Consider the following 24,949-nt stretch of genomic DNA (forward strand, 5'->3'; position numbering starts at 1 on the left):
ACAAACATTGGGGACTGAAGTCTCACTCCGTCTCATCGGATGAGAAATGGCATTGTTTCTGGTTATCAGTATTAACTGCTGTGAGCTCAAAGCTAGGGCCTGCCTTTCAAATGTCATCCATGAATCAGCCTAGGGATACCCACAGCAGTTGAAGCTAAGGAAATAGTAAGCTACAATATGAATCTTCAAAGACACTACTAGAGCACAAAAGTCATCATGCAACACCCATACGGAACCAAGACAGCCAGTTGAGAACAGGCTGTTGCCCAGTATGATTGCCAAGCTATCTTTCACCATCAAGAGTTCTCCTCTTTATTCTAGTTCATGGTGTTTTCAGCAACCAAAGCACCAGCTTTTCCTATGTAGAATCAGGATGCCAGCATCAGCAAGAATCTACAGGATCAGTTGCACTGATAGGAAATCATTTCAAGATGGTCATTAATTCTCTGTCACCTTCAGTCCCTCTTCTACCAGAAAGAGGGCAGAAGATTCCAGTACAGCCATCCTCCTTCAACTAACAAGAGGTCTGCACTGCAGTCCATAAGTTGAAGACTGGGAAACACCAGTGGTTTGCAACATTGCCCCTGATTTGCTGGAGAATGGTGAAAACAAATAAACTTTCAGGGCTTCGATAACTTTTTCCAAACCATCTGGCATAATAATATTCCTAATGACTGGAACAAAGCTATTAGTCTGCCTCTCTTTCAAGGGATAAGAAAATCAAATGTAGCAGCTATAGAAGGATTACACTGTTATCAATGCCAAGAAAGTCTTTGATTCCAGTTCATATTTCAAATCAGCAACACGCTCCAGTAAACCTTTTCGTATCTGGCAGCCCTGGAACCAATAGGTTGCTGGATACTCATATATTCTAGAGATAATAGAGAGGTATACCTACCAGTGCATAACAGTAAAGATAAACAAGATTAGATATTAACAAACAAACAAAAATGTATGCAGAGTACTTTATTTACCAACAACAGTAGTATTGCACACTGTAAACTTATACTGCACTTGTTGTATTGATTTGTACTTACTTTCACTATACGACACTTACAGAAAACATAACTCAAATTTACTTACGGTTACAATGCCAGTTATTTGAGAGTTCTGGATAACAGAACGCCGGATGTGAAAGAGTCTACTGTATATGGCAAAGGCTGAGATACTGATTGTAGAGTTAGAACCTGTTTCTTTTTCACCCTGTAATGATCAGATCTTTATCGTGAAAGAGATTTTGGAGAAGATGTCAGGATTTAATAAGCCATGCACAAAATATTCAGACTTCCTTCAGACCTTTGATTCAGTGCATCAAGCAAGTTTGTGAGATCTGCTGATGCATCTTGGCTTCTATACGACAACAGTGTTAGCATCAGCCTGCTAAATTCAGGGCTGTGAGATCAGCCTTTGAGGGGGTCATTTAGGGATCTGGGGCAAATAGATTGAAAATAAAATCTGTCAGGGATGGTATTGAGTCCTGCTGTGAGTGCAGTAGGCTGGACTTGATGATCTCTGAAGGTCCCTTCCAGTTTCTCTGAGGTGGGTGTTATTCACAGTAAATCTCCATGATGAAAGAAAATGCTGTGTTTCAGTCAATGGCAGATAGGAAACCATCCTTTCTATTTCCATGGGAATTTAGCAAGACTGACTGTGTACCATCAATATTACCATGCTTAGGTGATGGAGTACTTTGAAGAGGCAGCTATCAGTGACATTGAGAATGCAGCACTTTTGTTGGCAGCTGTATCCCACTTCCCATAAGGAAGAACGCGTGTCAACAGATGTGTAAATAAAAGGCAGGTCTGGACATTCCAGGTGGCCTTCTGTCAACAGAAAAGGCCTCCAGAACGCTGTGCAGGTGCCCCAGGGACACCCTGACCACAGCAATCAGCCCTTTATGGTGCCTGCCTCCAGCCCTTCTTAAAACCACTGGGAGCCCAGGAAAGCCCATGACAAGAAGCTGAGCATTGGAGCAGCAGTGTGCCATGCTGCTCCCTACAGAGTGCCCACAGCCACACCAGTCAGCAGCATGGCCGATGCACAGGCAACACGAGAGCCCTCCTGGTCCCTTGAAGGACCAAACAGAGGTCCCAGGAGCCACCCCAGGACTCAAGGAGGCAAGCCCCCTCCTGGACTGGGTCTGAGGTCCAAGACCTCTTGGACCCATGAGGGGCAGAGGAGATACTCCAAAACCCCATGGCAAAGTGCTGAAACACCTTCATCTACATCTGGATGTCCACTGCCCTGGTGGAGTGGTATCACCCTCCCCCCGATCCATGGAGCAGGTCTGGGCGAAGGTGAAGGAGCTCAGGAACAGCTACATCCAGGCCCGAGACACTACCTGATGCCTTGGGGCAGGACCCGCCACCTGTCCCTATTACACAGAGCTCCACTCCATCCAGGGGGCAGTGGGGGGGGCACATCACTCCCAACCCACAGCATGGGCATGGTGCTGGAGGCACCCCCACCACAGCTGGAGCACCACCAGCAGGAGGAGGAGGCCTCTGAGCCCCAACCCCAGATGGAGCTGGACATGGCATCTGAGGACAGACAGCCGCAGCCTCTTCATAGTGCTGGAGTCAGTCCATGCCAGCCAGGCCACCTCCCAGGCTTCACCGGTACTGGGCAAGGGCCTCTCTGGTAAGTACCCCAAGAGTCATACACCCCAGGGTGTGGGAGGTAGGCATGGATGGGGCATGCTGCGAGCCCCATGAGGCAATCGCACAAGTTAGTGACCAAGGGAGGGAGTCCCTGAGCCCCAGGAGGTCCCTTGCCCCGCTCCTGCCATTTCTAACCACACCAGGAGCTCCCCTCTATGAGGCTGTCCCCCAGGAGCAGGGCCGTGTGAGAGTGGGATGGCATGGTCCCCTGGGGTGGGGCTTCCCCCGATCCCAACCCCACCCCTCATACCCTCAACCCCACTTCCTGAGGGTCCTCCTTTGGCAGAACACCCCTCACGCCCATGCAGGGACTGCACAGTGCCTTACCTCCATGAGGAGGGCCCCTACAATGGACTTGCCCCCAGCAACTGGTTTCCCACAGAGTGGTACCTGCCAGGGGTGGCGAGCTTCCACAGGGCAACTGCGACGCACTTCTTGACAGGGATGGTGGGACACAGCTGGATGTTCTGTCTCCAGAGGGTGGGGGCGAGCCAGGCAGAGAGCTCCAGGAAGGTGGTCTTCCACATGCAGGCCTTCTGGAGCCACTGCTGGTCGTCCCACTGCTCCAACCCCAGCCAGTCCCAGCAGTCGGAACTGCTGCAGTGTCTCCACATCCACCTGTGCACTCAGGGCTGGGGGGAAGGGTGGATGCAGGTGTGATCATCTGGCAGCAACAGTGAGCTCCTCAAAGGTGATGTCAGGCTCACCCTCCATGAAGAGGAGTACAATGTACGTCAGGAGGTGCAGCAGGTGCTGAAGCACCTCTGTGTAGGGCCAGCGCAAAGCCAGGGGCTGCTCTGACATCATGGCTCTCTGGAAAGATCTGTATCTGCCAGGAAGAGTGAAAGCCCTACTTTATCAGCTGTGCTGTCCCTCGTGGAGGTAGGCGTGTCTTGGCATGGGCAGGGAATGGGTGTCACCGGACAGAGGTGTTCCTTTAAGGACACATCTTGCTGAGCCTCCCGGAAGGAAATGCTGAGCTGTGACCCTGTCTGCTGTGGTTCTGGGTGGCTGCTTTATTGAAAGAGCGGCTGGGCGGTCTGGCCACTCTCTGTCAGAGTGGACTGAAAGAGATCTGCTTTGAGGTCTGGCCATGATCTGTCGACAGAAGTTTTGTCGGCAAATATCTTCTGATGAAACTTCTGTTGACAAATCTCTCTCATCTAGACATAGCCTTTGGGATTTGTCATTATGATGAAGTTTGTTAAAAACTGACCAAGAACCAAAGTTCTCCTGGCATTTTGTATTAACACAGATAGGAAATTTAATAGAAACTAAAAGAAAGAAAATGAAATTCCTCTAACAAAGGGAAAAAGATATTGAAATAGTTACACCAGTTTATCCCACTAGAGAAAACTGTACCTGGAAGTTATATAATATAAAGGCAACTCTTTTGACATTCCTTGTTACCTGTTTTTTCCCCCCTTAATATAAAACATATGCCTATTCTAAATAAAGAAATACTGCTTCCATTAAGAAGTGGGCTATTCACAGTAATCCCCAGGGTATAATTTGAACTATTATTCTTACAAGGTCAGTTGGAGGACGTTCCTGGAAAATCCTTTAAAATGCTACTGAAAAGAGACTTTTGAAGACACAAATAGCTGGCCCTTCTTAAAAGACTGACTGGGATGCACTCTCATAAAAAGACCCAAGGATTCCTTAACTCCATCCCTGAACCAAAAATAGGACAGACAGCTTGCAGAAATTTACTATCACACAGATTTTAGAAGGCACATTTCTTTGCAAGATTACAAGATACATTTTTGTTGTTGTTGTTGTTGTTAAAAATACCAGTCATAGGTGTAAGGTCACAAAGCAAAGGCAGGGAGTTTTCTCACACTGCAATCTGTTTTAATTCTCCATGCAGTGATTGACAGGATAGATTAAAGTTTTAGCAGCATTCAAGGGATATTCAGTGCCTCCTCTGAACATGCTAGCATTTTCAATGTAACAGCTGTTCTATAGCCTTTGAGTCCTATTACAAGGCCCTAGAACACAAAAGCAGCCAACAGTTTCTTGGCACAGAGAAGCGCCACAAACTTCTTTGATAGAAGTTTTTTCCCCTGTCTGCAGTTTGAGAGACAGCTTTGAGATGTACAGAAGGAGATTTTAATTCGACTGTTCTTCTCTTCTCTCTCCCCCCATTTTTCCCAGTAACTGAGAGGGCAGCAAGACAGTGCCATACTGTGTATGAAGCTGAGACACACTTAAATTAGGCTCTCAGTTTCAAGTCACTCATGACAGCACAGCACAACGTCACATGAATGAGGATCATTTTTCTCCACCATGTACTGAAGGCATTATATTATTTTAATCATTTTGTTATATTGGTCAGGACCCTACTATCTACTTTGTATGTGAAAGGAATATCTATCACATATCTACTTTGCATGTGAAAGGAATGAGATTTATAAAATTACTAGAAGTACTCAAAGCAACAATCATAAAATTATATCACATTTAAACATATAAATACAACTACGTTTTAATATGTTCCTGAGCTTCCAAAGCAACTTGATTTACTTCAGTAGACTTGTATCAGGAATAAGAATGACATCATTCATTTGGAAGTCTACATCATTCTTAATGATTGTGCTGTAGAAAAATAATCAGTAGGAAAGAACGCAGCCATTCTATAGTATTTCAGAATATCTATATAGAGAGTACCTTCTGTAAACTGAAGGTTTACAACTGAATTACATAGAGGGAAATTTCAAACACACAAGAGGCAGTTTTAAAAAGAACAAAGGACTGGGGGAACATGAACAGGTGTAGAAAAGCAAATGATTTAGACACGCACATTCCTTAGGGCAAAATGAAAGAGGATACTCTATCTTAGTAAAGGGTAAAGGATCAAAGATGATAAAGTTCAAGGACTGGAACCGAAGAGAAAGTCATGTGAACAAGGGTATCATTCAATTACATTACATGAAGGCATACAAATATTGATAAGTCATATAAGTGCTGGTTACAAATGCCAGGAATGTAACTACTAAGAGAACTGAACTTGAGCACTGAATATTAAATGGGAATATTGATATAAAAGGAACCACAGAAACTTGAGAGAATGTTAGCCAAAGAGACACAGGAATACTGAGATAAAATATCTATATCTATATACACACACACACACACACATATACACACACACAATCTATATCTTTACACACACCCACACCCACACACAGAGGAATGAGAGTAGGTTGCCCTAGTGGAGGAACAGCACTGCAAGCAGGGAAAAAAGCAAAGAGTAATCTTAAATGGCTCAAAACTATACCATAGAAAACTCTATGGACACAAATTTCATGTTTAAACAATAAAAGAATAGCAGGATCAGAGCGGTTGCAGAGTGATTGTGAAATGCTAATTATTGTAAATAGAAAACCCATTAGTAACAGAAAATTTCAACTATCCCCATCTTGAGTTGGTACACGTCCTGATGGAATGCAAAGTTAAACTTTTTGACACCATCAAAGACTGCTTCTTAAAACAGCTGCTACTGAACCCACAACAGAAGAAAACATTTCTTGATTTAAGACTAAGCAGAGTATTGATCTGGTCTGACAAGTAAACTTAGCTTAAAGACTCAGTAATAACAACATAACAAACATAAAATGGGGAATGCCCATGGCCATAGCATGTAATTTCAAAAGGAGGAGCTACACAAAAATGAGAAAGCTAGTTTATAGAGGTGTTTGCCAGGGTTTACCCCCTCCAGGGCCAGAGAAGGCCACAACACCTCATTACAGTCAGTCTCTGAGACTGTCCTTTTTCAGAGCGAGATAGCAGTAATTCCAGGCTCAGTTCCCTTCGGGGGGATCAGAGTGAACTAGCCAGTAGCCCTAGTTTGAGAAGGAGCAAAAGTTATTTCAGGGCTCATCTCCTCTAAACCAGACTGAACAACCAAGTAGTCAGTAGGTATAAGCCTGCTCAAGTTCAGGGCAGAGCAGCAGTCATTGCAGAACTCAGCTCCTCTCAACAGGGCTGATTGAACAGTGAGTACTATTTGGATGCTGGAAAATGGGTGGGCCTAAGCTAAGGCCCCTCTGCCAGCCTAGTGGGAGGGGGCTATTGGACCCACCAACTATTTGCGTGGGACAACAAATGAGAAAACAGAGGTGGGGCTGCAGGTTACACGTTTAAAATGAGGGAACCAGAGGGAGACACTGAGCAGAGAGCCGGAGACTGCACACACTGCTGCTTGAAGTAAGCCAGCCTGCTCTGGTTCACGGTGGGGCAGCAGTCAATACAGGGGTCCTTTCAGCAGGGCTGAGCAAACAAACAGTACATATTTAGACTGGACCTAGCTCAGGGCACACATTGCACGTAGGGAGAGTGTGAAATAAAATCCGAGATTGTGCATGATAAATCATCTTTGTTTTTCTCCCGCATATCAAGATTGTGGGCACTACCAAGACATATACAGCACTTTAATAATTTGTTTGCCAAAATTTAAGGCCCCAGTTTTCACAATTGCTTTCTAGGGAATCTGGATGAATCATTACAGTAGCAATTACAGAGATACACGTTACCAGTTTAGGTTCTCATTTTCAAAGCAATGCCTCAAAGCTCCCTGATTTAAATTACCCTCTTCTGGGCTCCTTTGATATCTGATTGCTCAAAATCAGTAGTCAGGCACTCTGTCTTAGCATTCCACAGTTGAGCAAACCTTTCATCTTTAGCCTCACAAACATTATGCAACGCACACCGATAACCACAAGTATATTGTCCTCATTGAGGCCTGGGATGCCTTAAATCTGCGAAAGGCATAGTCTAACTCCACTGTCATCTGGCACCCACTCAGCTTGTTCTTGTGCCACTTCTTATTACTATCCATGTTTCCTGCGCAAGGTTTCCATGAGCCCTGTCTGTAAGGGGTATATTGGGCATTGACGAAGTGAGTCTTTGCTCACGAAAGCTCATGCTCAAAACTTTTCTGTTAGTCTATAAGGTGCCACAGGACCCTTCATTGCTGTTCCAGGATCACTACAGGCACTTCCACTGTAATCTTCTGGTCTGGAAAGAAAGTCCTGCTTGCAGCTTTCCATACAGGCTATGTTCCTGAAGATACATGGCTTGTGCACCTTCATGGGTCATCCTGCCTGATGTGAAGTTTCCCCAATGATCCAATAGCTCCTGCAACGCCATGCTGAAGTACCCCTTTCTATTTGATGTATCATAGAATCATAGAGCTGGAAGGAACGTCAGGAGGTCATCTAGTCCAGCCCTCTGCTTCAAGCACAATCAACTCCATTCCATCTATTACCCTGTCAAGCCGGGACTTAAAAACCTCTAGGGATGGAGAATCCACCACTTCTCTAGGCAACGCATTCCAATGCTTCACCACCCTCCTGGTGAAGTAGTTTTTCCTAATATCCAACCTACACCTCTCACTCTTCAACTTCAGGCCATTACTCCTTGTTCTGCCATCTGACACCACTCCATCACAAAGTGTTCTGGTGCCATCTATCACCCCTCCAGTTAGGGAAAGCCATTTCTGCAAAGCCACCAATGATTTCAAGCACATTTCCCAAAGTCATAGTCCTTCACAGCAGGCTGCAATTAACTGTTCTGCACACTTGCATCAACACGGCCCCAATGGTCAACTTCCAGCCTCCAGAATGATTCTTGTCTAGCAGCAGTCTAGAGTGGCCAGTTTGCACACTGTGCTTGCCCCATATTTCTTTATGGATAGGGCTATTTTCTGTTGTCCTCCCACTGCAGCGCTGGGGCGTGCTCCACACATGAATCCAGAAAGGTGGCTTTCTGCATGCAAAAGTTATGTAGCTGCCACTGTTCATCATCCCAGACCCGCATGACAATATGATCTCACCACTCTGCTTGTTTCCTAAGCCCAAAAGCAATGGTCCACCTTGTGCAGCTGTTCCATGAATATACATATCTCATAGAACTAGAAAGGACCTTCAGAGGTCATCAAATCCATTCCCCTGCACTCTCAGCAGGACCTATCACCAGTCCTGATAGTTTAAAAATAAATAAATAAAACTAACCTGCCCCAGAACCTTGAAAGACCCCCTTGAGGTGGGAGTCACGAAGCTGGGTTTGCAAGGCCAATACTCTAGCCACTGAGCTAACCAAGTTGCTCTTAGCTAATGAAAGTTCTTACTAGTATGTGTGGAGGAGGCAGGCACCTCACCCAAGTTGGAGCCATATGTCTTCCCCATATATATCGCCTCCAGCCTGGAACCCCCACACTCTCGCCTGCCCCTCATCTCACACTACTTGGCGGGAGTTGCCTCTGGGGGCTGGTCTGGCAGACTGAGGACCAGCTGTCAGTTCTGCTCCTCTCACTGCTGGAAGAGGCAGGGAGGAAAGAGCAGAACACCAGCAAGTCCTCTGTCTGCCATAGCATTCCCAGACCCACCCCCAGCCTCATACACAGAAACATGGCTGTCAGGGAGTCCTTCTGGTATGCTGTACAAGCTAAAAACTTGCTGGCACTGCAGACTCTTGGGCAAAGTGGATGGGGCTAAGGGCAGAAGATTTGGAGACAAAGGCCATCACCCTCTAGCACCACCAGTACTGCAATACAGGCCCCCCCTGACAGACACACAGAGTGGGAGAGCAGTGCTACCAGCACTTCAAAAGGGCCTGGAGCTCTCACTGCCACTGCTAAAAATTACATTGCTTTCTTTCAAAATAGCACCACCTCTAACACTTTCTAGAATTGTCATTACATTTGCCTTCTAGATCCAGACAAGACAAAATAAATTTACTTAATTCAAATAAATATTTTATGAAGTCACTTCAGAATGCACTGTAAATGAAGGAGCCTCTTTTAAAGCACTGATTTATTCTGAAAGGCAACAAGTAAGAAGGCCAATTTTTAACTATATATATGCCTCTTGCACCAAATTCTCAGGACAAGCCCTTTTGTAGCTGATGTAAGCTCAGGAACTAGGGAGCAAAGGTGGTTCTAAGTCACCTTTACACCCATCTGATCCTGAAGCATCCAGGCTGGACTCAAGCAACATCTTAGGTCAGACTAAAGGCTTCTCAAAGTTATGGTTGCTGGCAAGAGCCAACAGGGATTAGGTGGACATAACAGGTGAGACCCCCCACATTGCAGGGATGCACAAGTAGCTGGTTAAGGTGGCATTGCCTTAAAGTAGCATACTTATATTCCAAATAATGTGTATTGATTTTCATATCATGGCTACAGGTTGAACTGTGCCATAGACCCTTTTTAGGACTTCTCTAAGGCACCCTAGAGGTGACAAGCTTGGTTTCCTGTCACGTTAATGACACAGTCCCAACTGTGGTACATGCAGTTTTCCTTGAGGAGCCTCTGACAGTATACTTTGCACCAACACAAACAGCATCTTAGAAACAAAGCATTATTAATTCCTCAAAAGTACGAAACATTTAGGAGAATGGGTTAACACAATAGAAGGCCTACCTGGCTAGGATTTACACCTTTATAAATCCCTTTCAGCCCAGCTAACCCTGTACTGAGCAGGGAGAAATACTGCCCCAGCTGCAGTTTCTGCCTCCCTTCATCTGCAAGACGTTCCCTGTCTGTCTCCTGTTCACTGACATACTGGGCAGTCCCTTTTGATGTCTTTGGCCATGTCTACACTAGCCCCAAACTTCGAAATGGCCATGTAAATTCCCATCTGCTCACAGGAATAAGGGGACTTCGAAGTAGGCAGAGTCCTTTCGAAAAGGAGCCCTGTCAGAACGAGCCGCGCGACGGCGAGCCGCGTCAATTTCGAAGTGCCACGGCCGCCCGCATGCTAATGAAATGCTGAATATGTATTTCAGCGCTTCATTAGTAAACTTCGAAATGGCCATTTACATGGCCATTTCGAAGTTTGGGGCTAGTGTAGACATAGCCTTTGAGGGTTTAAGGCTCCCTTTGACAACAGTTTTTAGGTTTGGGAACAGTAAACCATCCTTGCCTGAACATAGCCAGACAGGCAGCTTCTTCCCCAGTGATGACCCAGCCACCTTCCCTCAACAAATCTTGTATTTGCCATAGTTTCATTTCCCATGGGCTTCTCCTTTAACAGCCTCTTTTGATTTAACTCCTGGCAGTCTAGCAAGCTAATATCAGATAACTTCAGTTGCAAATGATATTTGTAAATATACACAGACTCATTCTCTACATTTAGTGAAATATATTTTTTTAAACTTTTTACTCCTGCTAGAAAATCAAAAGCCTAAATAAAGAGCAAGAGTAGGTCTTTTTTATCAATTTCTAGTGGGTAACACTTTTACACATTGACAATAATGAGCCTCTGTGAGTGTAGTTCAGGTTGAGAGAGGAATGAAGTGTAACCAAAAGTGTAAGTTCTTCCACAGACAGGTCATTATCATAATTAACAGTAAGCAAGGAAATAATAAGCTAGCTTGACTCTCAAATCCTGGATTCAGTTTATAGATCTAGCAATCAGGTAGAAAACATATTTGGAATTTAAGAACAACTGCCTCAGAAGGCACTGAAAAGACTATTATAAAATGCCAGATTTAGAGAAGTTTTAGGAGTAACATCACACTGAGAAATAGTGTATTTTCTTCACAATGTAGTTAAGCATGTCCATTTAGTAAGGCGGAGTTTAACCTTGCTCCACAGGAAAGTAAAAAGCATCCAGAACACAAATGGCAGCAACATCAGGCTCTGATGTGGAAAATTTTTTCAATATGCAGGCTAGATTGAAGAGCTTCTTGGAAATCTTTGAAATTTGTGAAAAATTGATGCTGATAACAAAAAATCCCATCCCAAAGAGGACAAGAAAATCAAAATATGAAAAGTGTTCAAAGAAAAAAAATCTGTAGAAATAGCTAAATGTTTTGCTTTGATTTCAATCATTTGTTGCTAAAAAATATAAACACCTTAAAATTTGAAATGAAAGCTTTTGAACCAGAAAACTAGAATTTTTCATGCTGAAAGATATCAAGTGACATGTTTTGGAAAAAAATTAGCTCTCTTTTTCAATTTGTTTTTAAGAAAAATAATTGACAAAACTAATTTTCTCCCATAATAAGCGCTGTTTCTGATGAATGAGAACTTTCCAATTAAGTGTTCTCTGGAGAAATTCCCAAGAGCTTTATTAGATTGCAGGTTTGAAACAGGGTTAAGAAAGACCCTAGATAAATTTATGAAGGGTAGGTCCATCAGTGGCTGTCAACCGGGATGGGCAATCATGTAAAATCATGTTCTGAAGTGATCCAAGCTTCAGTTTGCAAAGCTGAAAATGGGTAATAGGGGATGGATCACTTGATTAGCTGTTCTTCTCATTGCCTCTGAATCACCTGGCATTGGCCCCTGTTATAAGACAGATATATTAGGACTGACCACTGGTCTGACCCAGTGTGATCACTCTTATAGGTCTACTAGGCACAGCCTCAAGACACAGGCAATATGAATGGACAGCACCGCATGAAAAAAAAATCAGGTGGTTTCTGGCATGAAGAGGAAACATGCCTGCTACTATACACCCAAGCTGTGCTTCACTAGCCTGTTCTTTTGAAAGAGCAAGCCCCACTTCAAAAGAGTACGTGGCGTGTGCAGACACACCGCAACCCACTTCAAAGATGACAGTGACATTAGGCATTGCAGGAATCAAAACCACTCTTCCCAACAGAAAATAGGAAGAGGCCACATTTTCAATGCTGCTTTTTGTGAAAGGATGTGTGCAGATGCTCCAGGTTCTGCTTTTTCGAAAAAGCGGGGTCTGCCATGGTGGCAGTCAGCTGTCAGGCAGAGACATGCTGCCCAGCCCCTGCAGGGATCTATGGTGTGTGCCTGCAGCGGCCCTTAAAGCTGCACAGACCAGGAAACCCCATGGCAGGAAGCTGAGAGTATGCAGGGATCAGCCATCACAGGATGCTATTTCAGGAAGGACTGCTAGGCAGAGATGGCGTTCACCTTTCGAGGAGGGGAAAGACCATATTCGGACACAGACTTGCTAACCTGGTGAGGAGGGCTTTAAACTAGGTTTGCCAGGGACAGGGGAGCAAAGCCCACAGGTAAGTGGAGAACATGGAAACCTGGGAGATGGGTCGGAAGTAGGAGGGAACATGGGCAACAATGTCAGAGTAAAAAGAGGGCCAGGAAAACGCTGGGGGGAAAGTTCAAATCAATATCTAAGATGCCTATATACCAATGCAAGAAGTATGGGTAATAAGCAGGAAGAACTGGAAGTGCTAATAAATAAATAAAACTATGATATCATTGGCATCACAGAAACTTGGTGGGATAATACACATGATTAGAATGTTGGTATTGAAGGCTACAGCCTGGTTAGGAAAGATAGACAGGGGAAAAAAGGGGGGAGGTGTTGCCTTATATATAAAAAATGTACACACTTGGACTGAGGTGGAGATGGACATAGGAGATGGACGTGTTGAGAGTCTGTGGGTTAGTTTAAGAGGGGTAAAAAGCAAGGGTGATGTCCTGTTAGGAGTCTACTACAGGCCACCTAACCAGGTGGAAGAGGTGGATGATGCTTTTTTCAAACAACTAACAAAATCATCCAGAGCCCAGGATTTGGTGGTGATGGGGGACTTTAACTATCCAGATATATGCTGGGACACTAATACAGCGAGGCACAGACTATCCAATAAGTTCTTAGACTGCATTGGAGACAATTTTTTATTCCAAAAAGTTGAAAAAGCCACCAGGGGAGAAACTGTTCTGGATTTGATTTTAACAAATAAGGAGGACTTGGTCGAGAATTTGAAGGTGGGAGGCTGCTTGGGTGAAAGTGATCATGAAATCATAGAATTCACAATTCTAAGGACTGGTAGGAGGGAAAATAGCAAAACAGAGATGATGGATTTCTGGAAGGCAGATTTTGGTAAACTCAGAGAGCTGGTAGGTAAGATCCCATGGGAGGAAAAACTGAGGGGAAAAACAACTGAGGAGAGTTGGCAGTTTTTCAGAGACATTATTAAGGGCCCAAAAATAAGCTATTCCCCTATGTAGAAAAGATAGTAAATATGGGCAAAGACCGCCTTGGCTTAACAAGGAGATCCTGCATGATCTCAAACTAAAAAAGGAATCATATAAAAATGGAAACTAGGACAAATTACAAAGAATGAACATAGGCAAACAACACAGGAATGCAGGAGTAAAATAAGAAAGGATAAGGCACAAAATGAGCTCCAACTAGCTACAGGCATAAAGGGTAACAAGAAGGCCTTTTACAAATATATTAGAACCAAGAGGAAGACCAAGGACAGGGTAGGGCCATTGCTCAGTGAGGAGGAAGAAACAGTAACGGGGAACTTGGAAATGGCAGAGATGCTTAATGACTTCTTTGTTTCGGTCTTCACAGAGAAGTCTGAAGGAATGCCTGACATAGTGAATGCTGGTGGAAAAGGGGTAGAGTTAGTTTTTGAAATAAAAAAGAACAAGTTAAAAACCATTTGGAAAAATTAGATGTCTGCAAGTCACCAGGGCCGGATGAAATGCATCCTAGAATCCTCAAGGAGCTGATAGAAGAGGTAGCTGAGCCGTTAGCTCTCATTTTTGGAAAGTCATGGGAGACAGGAGAGATTCCAGAAGACTGGAAGAGGGCAAATATAGTGCCCATCTACAAAAAGGGGAATAAGAACAACCCAGGAAGTTACAGGCCAGTCAGCTTAACTTCTGTGCCAGGAAAGGTAATGGAGTAGGTAGTTAAGGAAGTCATCTGCAAGCACTTGGAAGGTAGTAAAGTGATAGGGAACAGCCAGCATGGTTTTGTAAAAAACAAATCATGTCAAACCAACCTGATAGCTTTTTTTGACATGATAATGAGACTCGTAGATAAGGGAGAAGCAGTGGATGTGGTATACCTAGACTTTAGTAAAGCATTTGATACCGTCTCACATAATATTCTTATCGACAAACTAGGCAAGTCCAACTTAAATGGGGCTGCAATAAGGTGGGTGCATAACTGGCTAGCTAATCATACCCAGAGAGTAGTTGTTAATGATGCTCCATCCTGCTGGAAAAGCATAACAAGTGGGGTTCCGCAGGGGTCTGTTTTGGGACTAGTTCTGTTCAATATCTTCATTAATGATTTGGATATTGGCATAGAAAGTACGCTTATTAAGTTTGCAGATGATACCAAGCTGGGAGGGGTTGCAACTACCTTGGAGGATAGGGTCATAATTCAGAATGATCTAGATAAATTGGAGAAATGGTCTGAAGTAAACGGGATGAAGTTTAATAAAGATAAATGTAAGGTGCTGCACTTAGGAAGGAATAATCTGTTTCACACATACAGAATGGGAAAAGACTGTCTAGGAAGGAGTACAGCAGAAAGGGATCTAGGGGTTCTAGTAGATCACAAGTTAAATATGAGTCAACAGTGTGATGCTGTTGCAAAAAAAGCAAACACGATTCTGGGATGCATTAGCAGGTGTGCTGTGAACAAGACACGAGAAATCATTCTACCGCTCTCCTCTGTGCTGGTTAGGCCTCAGCTGGAATATTGTGTCCAGTTCTGGGCACCCCAATTCAAGAAAGATGTGGAGAAATTAGAGAAGGTCCAGAGAAGAGCAACTAGAATGATAAAAGGTCTGGAGAACATGACTTATGAAGAAAGGCTGAAAGAATTGGGCTTGTTTAGCTTTGAAAAAAGAAGACTGAGGGGGGATATGATAGCGGTTTTCAGATATCTTAAAGGGTGTCATAAGGAGGAGGGAGAAAACTTGTTCTTCTTGGCCTCTGAGGAGAGAACAAGAGGCAATGGACTTAAGCTGCAGCAAGGGAAGTTTAGGTTGGACATTAGGAAAAAGTTCCTAACTGTCAGGGTGGTCAAGTACTGGAATAAGTTGCCAGGGGAGGTTGTGGAATCTCCCTCGCTGGAGATATTTAACAACAGATTAGATAGATGTCTATCAGGGATGGTGTAGATAGTGGTCGGTCCTGCCATCAGGGCAGGGGACTGGACTTGATGGCCTCTCAAGGCCCTTTCTGGTCCTAGTGTTCTATGATTGTAGGATTCTATGTGCTGCCCCTGCATGCCTCATTGTGACCCTCAGCAGACCCCAGACAGTGATGGCCACCAGCCAGGCACACAATGAGCCCCAGCCCTTCCCTCCTCCCCTGAGCACACCCAGGTTTCCCAAGGGTCCTCCAGCCAGGGGGTGGGGAGCACGCCCCCTCTTGGAGTGAGCACAAACTACAAGACCTGTTGGGGCTCTGGCAGGAGGAGATAGTGCCCTGGGTCATGGGACGCAAGTGCTGGAACGCAGTGACCTTTGCCTGACTACCTGGGGTCATCCTGTCCACATTCCTGACCCTGTCAGAAGTGAGGTGAAGGATCTGTGGCAGGGTTACGCCTGGGGTCAGGACTTGGCCAGCTGGTCAGGGGCTGCCCCTGCTTCCTGCCCCTATTACAAGGAGCTCAGGAGCATCCTTGGGCCCCAGGACACCTCCACCCCCGGCCCTCCTGGACGCCATAGCCAAGGAGCCCCAGCCGGGAGAGGAGCAGAAACTAGGACCAGAGACCAGCCCCACACCACTACTGCTGGAGACGGAGCCAGGCTCAGCCAGGGACAGGTCCAGAGAGGAGGCGGAACTAGTCATAGACCTCCCCTCCCACACCTCCAGCTGGGCATTGGCCAGACATCCATCCCCTGACCTCAGCGGTGGACCCTCAGGTACATACCCAACAGGGCACACACCCCAGATCATGGTGTGGGGGCACCACACATGGGGCGGGGAGCACCAGGATAGTGGCATGGCCACCAGTGTCTGACAGCACCTGCTCCTGCAGAAGGTGCCACACCATGCCCCCAGGGGGAGGAAGAGGGGTGCAGACCACACAAAGGAGCCTTCCCAGGCCACTGACCCCACAGATGGGAGACAGAGGATAGGGACCCGGTGCCCACGGGGGGACAGGGGGCATGGGCCATGGGCAGGAGTCAGTACTCATGGCCTGTTCCTCTCTTCCCTCTTTTCTGGAGCCACACCACCTGAGTGCCGGCAGAGCCTCACCCCATCCATGGTGCTGAACAACGCTCGGATGTGAGGGACAGTTACTGGCCGGAGGCACCCCCAGTGCCAGGATGGGCAGATCCAGAGGCGGGTAGTGAAGGACCCCCACCTCGCCACCTCCATCTGGTGCCAGGTGGAGCTGGCCGAGCACTGGCTCTGTTTTAAGGAAGGGGAGGCTGCCTGGCACTGGGTGACCTGTGGGGAGCTCCTGGCCATGTTCCAGGATGTCACAGATCCTGTCCTGGTGAGCCCGGTGGCTAAGGGCAGCAGCTGGCTGGGGGTAGCACATGCCAGCCTCAGGCACCCATCCCTGCACAAAGGCCTCCCCCTTACTCTCCATGATATTGTGGAGCATGCATCAGGTGCTCATGACCTGGGGGACACTGATGACACCCACATCCAGGAGGGCAAGGAGACAGCACTACTGCCCCTTCAAGTGGCCAAAGATGCACTCAACCACTTGGTGGGTGTGGTTGAGCTGGCTGTTGAAGTGCTCCTGGCTGGAGGGTGGGGTGGCCCGTATAGAGCCACATGAGCCAGGACTGGAGCGGGTATGTCACACTGGCCACCAGGCAGAGGGCATAGTGGTGTCCCCCAGCGTGATCTCTCTCTTGGAGACGTAGGTCCCTGCTTCCAACTGGCAGCACAGGCTCGAGTTCTGGAAAACATGCGCATCATGGGTGCAGCCGGGCCAACCAACGAAAATGTTCTGGAACGGGTCCTGGCTGTCCGCCATGGCCTGCAGGACCACTGAATGGTAGCTGTTCCTATATATGAATTGCCCTCCACTGTGCTCCAGGGCACAGATAGGTATATGGTTCCTGCTGAGGGCCCTGAAGCAATTCAGGAACCCTAGTGTGGCCAAGCCCATAATGGCCGCATCCAGGTCCCCAATGTGGATGACCCTCTGGGGGATCATGGATTTTAGAGCATGGACCACATGCACAGGGCAGGGACATAGGCACCTGTGAGGGTGTGCAGGGTGTGCCCATCTCCCCCGGCCCTCCACCCTCCAGTGGGCGCATGCCTGGCCCCCCTTACCTCCATCATGATGACCCCACTGTGGCCTTGCCTACACCAAATTGGTGTCCCATGGTGCGGTAGCTGTCTGGAGCGGTCAGTGTCTAGACAGTTATCATGACCCTTTTCTCCATGGGGAGGGTGTGCCACATCTGGGTGGCCTAGTGTCTCAGGACCAGGGACAGCCACTGGCAGAGCTTCAGGAAGGTCTGCTGCTGTATCTGGAAATTCCGGAGCCACCGGTTGTCATCCCACTCCCCCAGTTGCTCCCACCACTCAGAGCTGGTTGGGTAGCTCCAGAGCAGGCAAGTACCCAGGGCATGGGGGGGTGGGCCCAGAGGACCCCCTGGTCTGGGGCACCCGCTTCTGCCCCTTGGGGTGGGGGGCCCTGCCAAGAGATGCAGGGTGGTCACCAGTGCTGCAGCCAGCAGGGTTCCCACTTCGCTGGTGGCAGCCATCAGGGTGTCGAGCTGCTGCTGCTGCTCCATGTCCATTCCTGCAGATACTGTGTCTGCAAGGCTTGTGGCAGCTCTGCAGGCCTCATGCTGTGCAGACCAAGGGTGTTGGGGAGGGGCCCTTTAAAGAGGTGGCTTGATGCAGCCCTGGAAGGGCTTGGCTGCCCTACAACCCTATCTGCAGCATTTCCTGGCCCTTTCTTTTGACAGAGGCCATTGGTGAGTGTAGACGCTCTCTTTCAACATCCTGGACGACCCCCTTCGACATGGTGTGTGGTCCTTTCAACAGTGCTTGTCAATGGTGCCCGCCCTGACCCCTGTGTAGACACTCCTCTTTGAAAGGGCATCTTTTGACCACTCTCTTTTGAAAGGTGCCCTTTTGAAAGAGTGGTATAGTATAGATGTAGCTCAAGGAACACAGCCTTGTTTTCCAGGTATACGAGCCCTGCTTTGTATGCGAGGTAGGGGGAGTTTTGCTTTGGGGCATAAATGTGTTGTCAGAGATTATGGATGTAACAGTTCCTGTGCTGCTCTGACTCCATTACTGACATGCATTCAGTACTCTGATGTACGGAAATACATATAATGAACACAAGACGTTAAAATTATGACAGCCATGAAAGTTTTGAATACCTAAAGTGCATCATAAACATTGGTTTGAGGCGGCACATTATGCACAAATGTTCTAGATTCTTCATTTTCCTACCCTGCAATAGTGTATTTCATGGTAGGGTAAGTTACTACATTAAAACCAAGATACATATTACGTTAATGATTTTCCATCAGAGTTCTGTGTAAAGTGAAGCATATTTTTCAATGTTTTCTGGAATCCTTTTCTGCACTGTTGCCCAGAATTAGAATTAATTCTCTGCTGGATTAAAGATGCATTGGTGGATTAGTCTATCATTGATGACAACAAAATATATCCTTCCCAAAGGCTTAAAATAAAAGGTCTGTTAACTACAAGCAGCATTACTGTACCAAAACATGCAGAAAAAGATTTATAACAGGATATCATCACATCTGAAGTCAAAATAAATTATATAACATCCTGTGTTTAATTCTGAATAAGAATGTATAAAATTTGTAATCACATTTAAAATATTGAAGTTTAACTCCTTACAGGATTATGTCCTAGAGTAACTTGTTAACATGGCAATATCCTTGGTATTCCTACATTACTAATATGAGTAATCTTACTAACTTAAAAGTTTGCAGATTTGGGCCCAGAGTTTGTTCTAGAATTTACAAAACATTTTCCCCCATGTGAAAAACCAGTCATGTAAACTACCCAGGAATAAGGACGTTGCAAATAATTTTATATTTTAAACAGCTAACTAGGTGTATCAATACAGCTCAAGGAGAAAAAAAAAGTATTTTTCCAGATTTTAAATACAGACTTCTTCGATTTTAAAATTCTATGCACTTGATCTGTATTATTCCTCCAGAAAAAGAAAGAAAATCAACAAGTTATGTAACTAATGTATTTGAATAATATATGTATTTATCTCAGTGGTTCTCAACCAGGGTACATGTACTCCTAGAGATACACAAAGATCTTCCAACGAGTACATCAGTTCATCTAAATAGTTCTCTAGTTTTACAACAAGCTACATAAAATTCACTAGTGAAGTCACTACCAACTGAAATTTCATACAGACAGAATTAGAACTTTTTTCCAGTAATAACATGTCACACTTTTGTAATTTTATGTCTGATTTTGTAAGCAAGTTGTTTTTAAGAGAAGTGAAACTTTGAATATGCAGGTCAAATCAAACTCCTGAAAGAGCTGCAGTATTCTGGAAAGGTTAAGAACTATTGATCTGAAAAATCAAGTACCAGATGTTGTCTCCTTTACCATTCTCCACAGGTAGCCCCATCCTATAGCCAGTCCTAATCAGTACTACACAACCAATGACAAGACTTCCATTGTGATTTTTGTACAGAAAGGCAGAAATCTATTTAACTATGGTAATGTCCTATACATAATAGCTGCGTCTACACGTGCACGCTACTTCGAAGTAGCGGCATCAACTTCGAAATAGCGCCCGTCGCGTCTACACGCATCGGGCGCTATTTCGAAGTTAACTTCGACGTTAGGCGGCGAGACGTCGAAGTCGCTAACCTCATGAGGAGATAGGAATAGCACCCTACTTTGACGTTCAACGTCGAAGTAGGGACTGTGTAGACGATCCGCGTCCCGCAACGTCGCAATTGCTGGGTCCTCCATGGCGGCCATCAGCTGGGGGGTTGAGAGATGCTCTCTCTCCAGCCCCTGCGGGGCTCTATGGTCACCATGGGCAGCAGCCCTTAGCCCAGCGCTTCTGGCTGCTTCTGCGGCAGCTGGGGATCTATGCTGCAGGCACAGGGTCTGCAACCAGTTGTCAGCTCTGTGTATCTTGTGTTGTTTAGTGCAACTGTGTCTGGGAGGGGCCCTTTAAGGGAGCGGCTTGCTGTTGAGTCCGCCCTGTGACCCTGTCTGCAGCTGTGCCTGGCATCCCTATTTCGATGTGTGCTACTTTGACGTGTAGACGTTCCCTCGCTGCGCCTATTTCGATGTTGGGCTGAGCAACGTCGAAGTTGAACATCGATGTTGCTGGCCCTGGAGGACGTGTAGACGTTATTCATCGAAATAGACTATTTCGATGTTGGCTGCACGTGTAGACGTAGCCAATGACTGTTTATCGGATATTTAAAGAGGACTTCTGTGTTTGGCTTCTGGGCAAAACTTCCACTGAAACCAATGGGGATTTTCCTCAGCAGAGACACTAAGAAAAACTTTCCCATTACTTTGCGCATGCACACATGCACACACACTATAGACAGATATGTGTATTCATTGCCGATCAAACATTTCAAAATAAGTTAGCAAAATATTTTCGCAGATTAAAGAAGTTTTTTTCAATAACTTCAGGATATATTCACTAAGATGTCATACTAAACCATGTATTTCTTAAAAGCCTTTCAAACCTTTAGAAATACAAGAGTTTGAGGTATTATCTTTGATTGGATCAACTTCTGTTGTGAGAAAGGCAAGCTTTGGAGCTGCACAGACCTCATCATCTTTTCATATAAAATTTAGCACCCTTTAAAAACTCAAATAAGTGCCATATGTAAAGCAAACACTCTGAAGACACAGGTATTGATGTCAGATTGGAGAGTGGATGGAACAGAGCCTCTAAATTTAAGCAGTAATTCTTTCTATACACATACCTTGAGAAGTTCTCAAGACTCAACCAGTCCAAAAATGTCCTAAACCTCAAGGTGTCATTCTGAACATAGGCAATACAATTATTCCTATTGCTATGTTTTGGATAATTTTAAATCTATATTTCATCAAGAAGCAAGTGTAACCAATTTGATCCTCCCAAAATAATTTGTCTGAAGTGTTTTTTAAGTATCCTGTGTTTAGTCCTTTGAACTAGAAGCCATTGTAAGGAGTTTCTAAGCAGACAGGTATGGGGAATTATTTTTCCAAGTAAAAGACAGCATTCTCTACAAAAAGCTTACTACACTGAATCTGCAAGAATCAACTCCTAGTGAATGACACCTGGAGAAATGATAGTAAACTCCTTAACTGAAAAATAAAGCAACTTAGCATATTATAATAAATGCACTAACACAACTGATATTACTCTTAAAGGCTCACCTAGTCTAAGGCTTACTTTATAAAGAAATATAGATTTAAAGCAACCTTTAATCATGTTTTCAATCTACCCGCATACTAGAAACACAGTTGTAACGTGACTTGCGCAGCTATCTGTCTTGAGATTTTATGAGGTTTTGATATAGTAACCCAGCTCCCTTTTCTTCATGTCATACTAGTACCAAACTAGTAATAAAGATGCCCCGAGAGGTACAAATTAAAAGCCAGCTCAGCACCCAGGTGGTTGTCAGAAAAGGAAAACTAAAGATTTTTTTTCCCCATCCAGTGTGAATCGTTTCAGATTTGCTCCCAGCCCCAGGGGGCGTGTGGGGGGGGGGAGAACAAGCGGAAAGGTTTCTTCCCCATTGTGTGTTTCCACTACAGTAACAACTAACAACTCCTGAGGGGCAGGGAGTCCTCAACGATAGCCTGGAGCCTCCAGCGGCAAAGGATTTCCTTGCACCTGAGCGAACTCCGGCTATGCCGCAGCCCGGCGCAAGGGGACCGCCGAGCGGGGACGGGCAGAGCAGCAGCGGGTGCCGGCGGTCATCCAGGAGCCGCTGGAGGGCAAGTCCTCGCCGAAGCCGAGGCGCGGGCGCTGGCCAGGGTGCTGAAGTCGCACCCGGGCTACCCCGCGGCTGACACTGCGCCCCGCGCCCCCTCCCCGTCGGAGCCACGCAGCCACTGGACAAAGCGGAGGAGACCGACGCCAGAGGCTCCCCGAGGGGCTCCGAGCCTCGGGGCGCAGCGGCGGCGCCCTGAGCCCTCAAAGCCTCTCCGGAGAGCGGCCGGGCACGGCCGCGCGGGGTCCCCCCCCGCCCCCGCCCCCGCCGCGGCCCCTACTCACGCGTGCCGTCGAAGCGCGTGGCGATGGTGTCGAGGAAGGTGTTCTGCGGGGCCAGCAAACCTTTCATCACCGGCATCTTGCCAGCGCCGGGCCGAAGTCCCCATCAAACTTTCCCCGGCGGCGGGGCGCAGAGAAAGTGCCGGGGCCGCTGCCACTTCGCCGAGCTGCCCGCCCGGCCCGCCGCGCACAGGCTAGCTCCACAGAGCGGCGCCTCCCCGCTTCCACCCTCTGCCGGAGCTGCCCGGCTCCTGCCCGCCCGCCAGCTGCGCCCGCCAGCCGCCGCCGCCGCGCGCTCCATCGCCCCGATTGGCTGGCGGGAGAACCCGGGGTGGGGGGGGGGGGAGGTGTGCGCGTGGCGGGCGGAGGGAGGCGGTGCCCTGCACCAAGCGGGAGCCGCACCGCGTGGCCCGGGTTGTGGCAGCCGGGCCCCCGGAGCGGAGCGGGCGGAGTCCCAAAGGGTGGGGGTGCTATGACCAGCGGGCACTATGAGGGCCTGATCCCCTGGCACCCCATCCGCCTTCCCGCAGAAAGGTACCAGCTGGGGCTCCCGCCCCCAGCCTGTCACACCCCTCCACCCCACCCTGCCCAGTCGAAAATAACCACCAGCTGGTGCTTAAAGAACCAGCCCGCCCCCTAAAATCCAGATCGCCGCCTGTCCCACCACAGCGCAGCTGCAAAAGCCTGTGTCCAGACGCGCTTTTGTCGTCTCGAGCCTCAGTTCTGTTGACCAAGTACAGCAGGAACCTACCGGCTCCGCTGCAATCCCCAACATATACAGCCCCGCGCGAACACCCAACTCCTCCCACTCTTCGGCTCCCCAGTTCCAAAATACACCGGAAAAGGCAGAGGCCGATGCACCCCAGAGCAAGAGCACTGCAAAAGCACAGAATCTGGAGCCTGCCATTGTGTGGCCACAACCAATTAATTATGCCTTAAAAGCCAGAAAAAGTCTTGCTTCTACTATTCCTCCCTCCCCGTTTACCCATTCTAGCACAGAAGTCTGCAAAAACTTTCATGAGGCACCATTTTCGGCTGCATTCAGCTATCTTTTGTTGTGGGCATATCCCTTTCGGTTTTATTATCTAAACTTAACAGGTAGGTAGTTTCTCCTAGTCCACCAGAGTAGTCTCAGTCCCAAGGTATTGTGACACAGCACTGTTGCAAAAGTGTTCAGGGTTCACCTGGGCCACCAGAGAGGAGTTCTACAGGGCAATCGCTCACTTGGACATGAGATCTAGACACAGAAGAAATTGCTAATTGTGGAATTTATCATAGGCAAAAGCTGACAGGGTCCAGATATCTGTGGTTCTGTGGAACCAGGGTGTATTAGGTGTCTGAATTACAGGCACACACACAAGGAAGAGAAGTGTCCACATATCTTCTCTTTTTCTGAAGAAGTGTGGGGAGATGGGCTGGAAATTAGCAGAGTCCAGCAGGATCCAAGTTTTTGGATTGTCATTTTCGCAGTACTATTACACATACATGCAATGTTATGCTTTCCATTGTTACAATGTTGCAGTTGGCAGATGTACCCAGGGTAAGCAATGGGGCTAGATAAGGGGGCTTTGGCCCAAAACATGCAGAATTCCTACAGCAAATGCTCCAAAATGCTTTCAATCAACAGGAGAAGCTAGACTTGTTCTACATTTAAGCTGTGCAATATTGGGTGTGGAGCCAAAACCAGGAAAGATTTGGCAAGGTCTACTTATTTACTCAGACCCTGCCCCTTTTAATTTGCCTGACGAGTCTCTTAATAAGTGACTTTCTTATTGCTGTTGCTCACCTCACTTACTGCCTTGTAAGAAATGCATTTTAGTCCTCTTTACCCTCTCCCCACACACAATTTAAAATTATGTTAATAGGAGTTTTAAACGTTTTCTTGATTTGTGTCACACTAAGTAGGCTGAGCCATAAGGCTGTGGGAAATAACTGTGCAAGACAAAGCACAGGATCCTGTTCAGATAAAAGAACATTTAAGATTTGTGTGTATTAATAAGTGAAACCATGCATGCTCTTTCGTCTATAAGATCAGGAGTTTATCCACATTTTATCATCAGTACAGTCTCAAATGAGTTGTATGCATTTTCGGACAACCCTGGAAGTTGATTTCATTGTCCTATAAATATAGTGGGTTTAGTTTTTTTCATTATTCTGATTTTTTTCATGATTCTGGATGATTTTTTTTCATGGTTTTGATTTTTCATGATTCTGGACTTCTACCTAATTTGAGAAATACCTTTTAACAACAAAAAGAAAAAAGCGCAGAGATGCATATCACAGCACAGAAGACAAGTTTGTGAGGTAGATATAAAAGGGAGCGATACTGACATCTAAAAACTGCTCCCATGTGGAGACTAGTGT

General features: G+C 46.4%; 1 protein-coding gene across 1 annotated transcript in view; it reads right to left on the bottom strand.

Annotated features, from left to right (window-relative positions):
* Positions 1-22,664, bottom strand: part of KCNH8 (potassium voltage-gated channel subfamily H member 8) — a 428,672-nt gene extending 406,008 nt beyond the window's left edge. The window contains exon 1 of the mRNA XM_074986135.1: positions 22,589-22,664. Coding sequence (XP_074842236.1) covers positions 22,589-22,664 — 76 coding nt within the window. The remainder of the gene's footprint in view (positions 1-22,588) is intronic.
* Between the last annotated feature and the right edge of the window lie 2,285 nt (positions 22,665-24,949).

The sequence above is a fragment of the Carettochelys insculpta genome, chromosome 2 (genome assembly GCF_033958435.1).
Source record: "Carettochelys insculpta isolate YL-2023 chromosome 2, ASM3395843v1, whole genome shotgun sequence".
NCBI classification, from domain to species: domain Eukaryota; kingdom Metazoa; phylum Chordata; order Testudines; family Carettochelyidae; genus Carettochelys; species Carettochelys insculpta.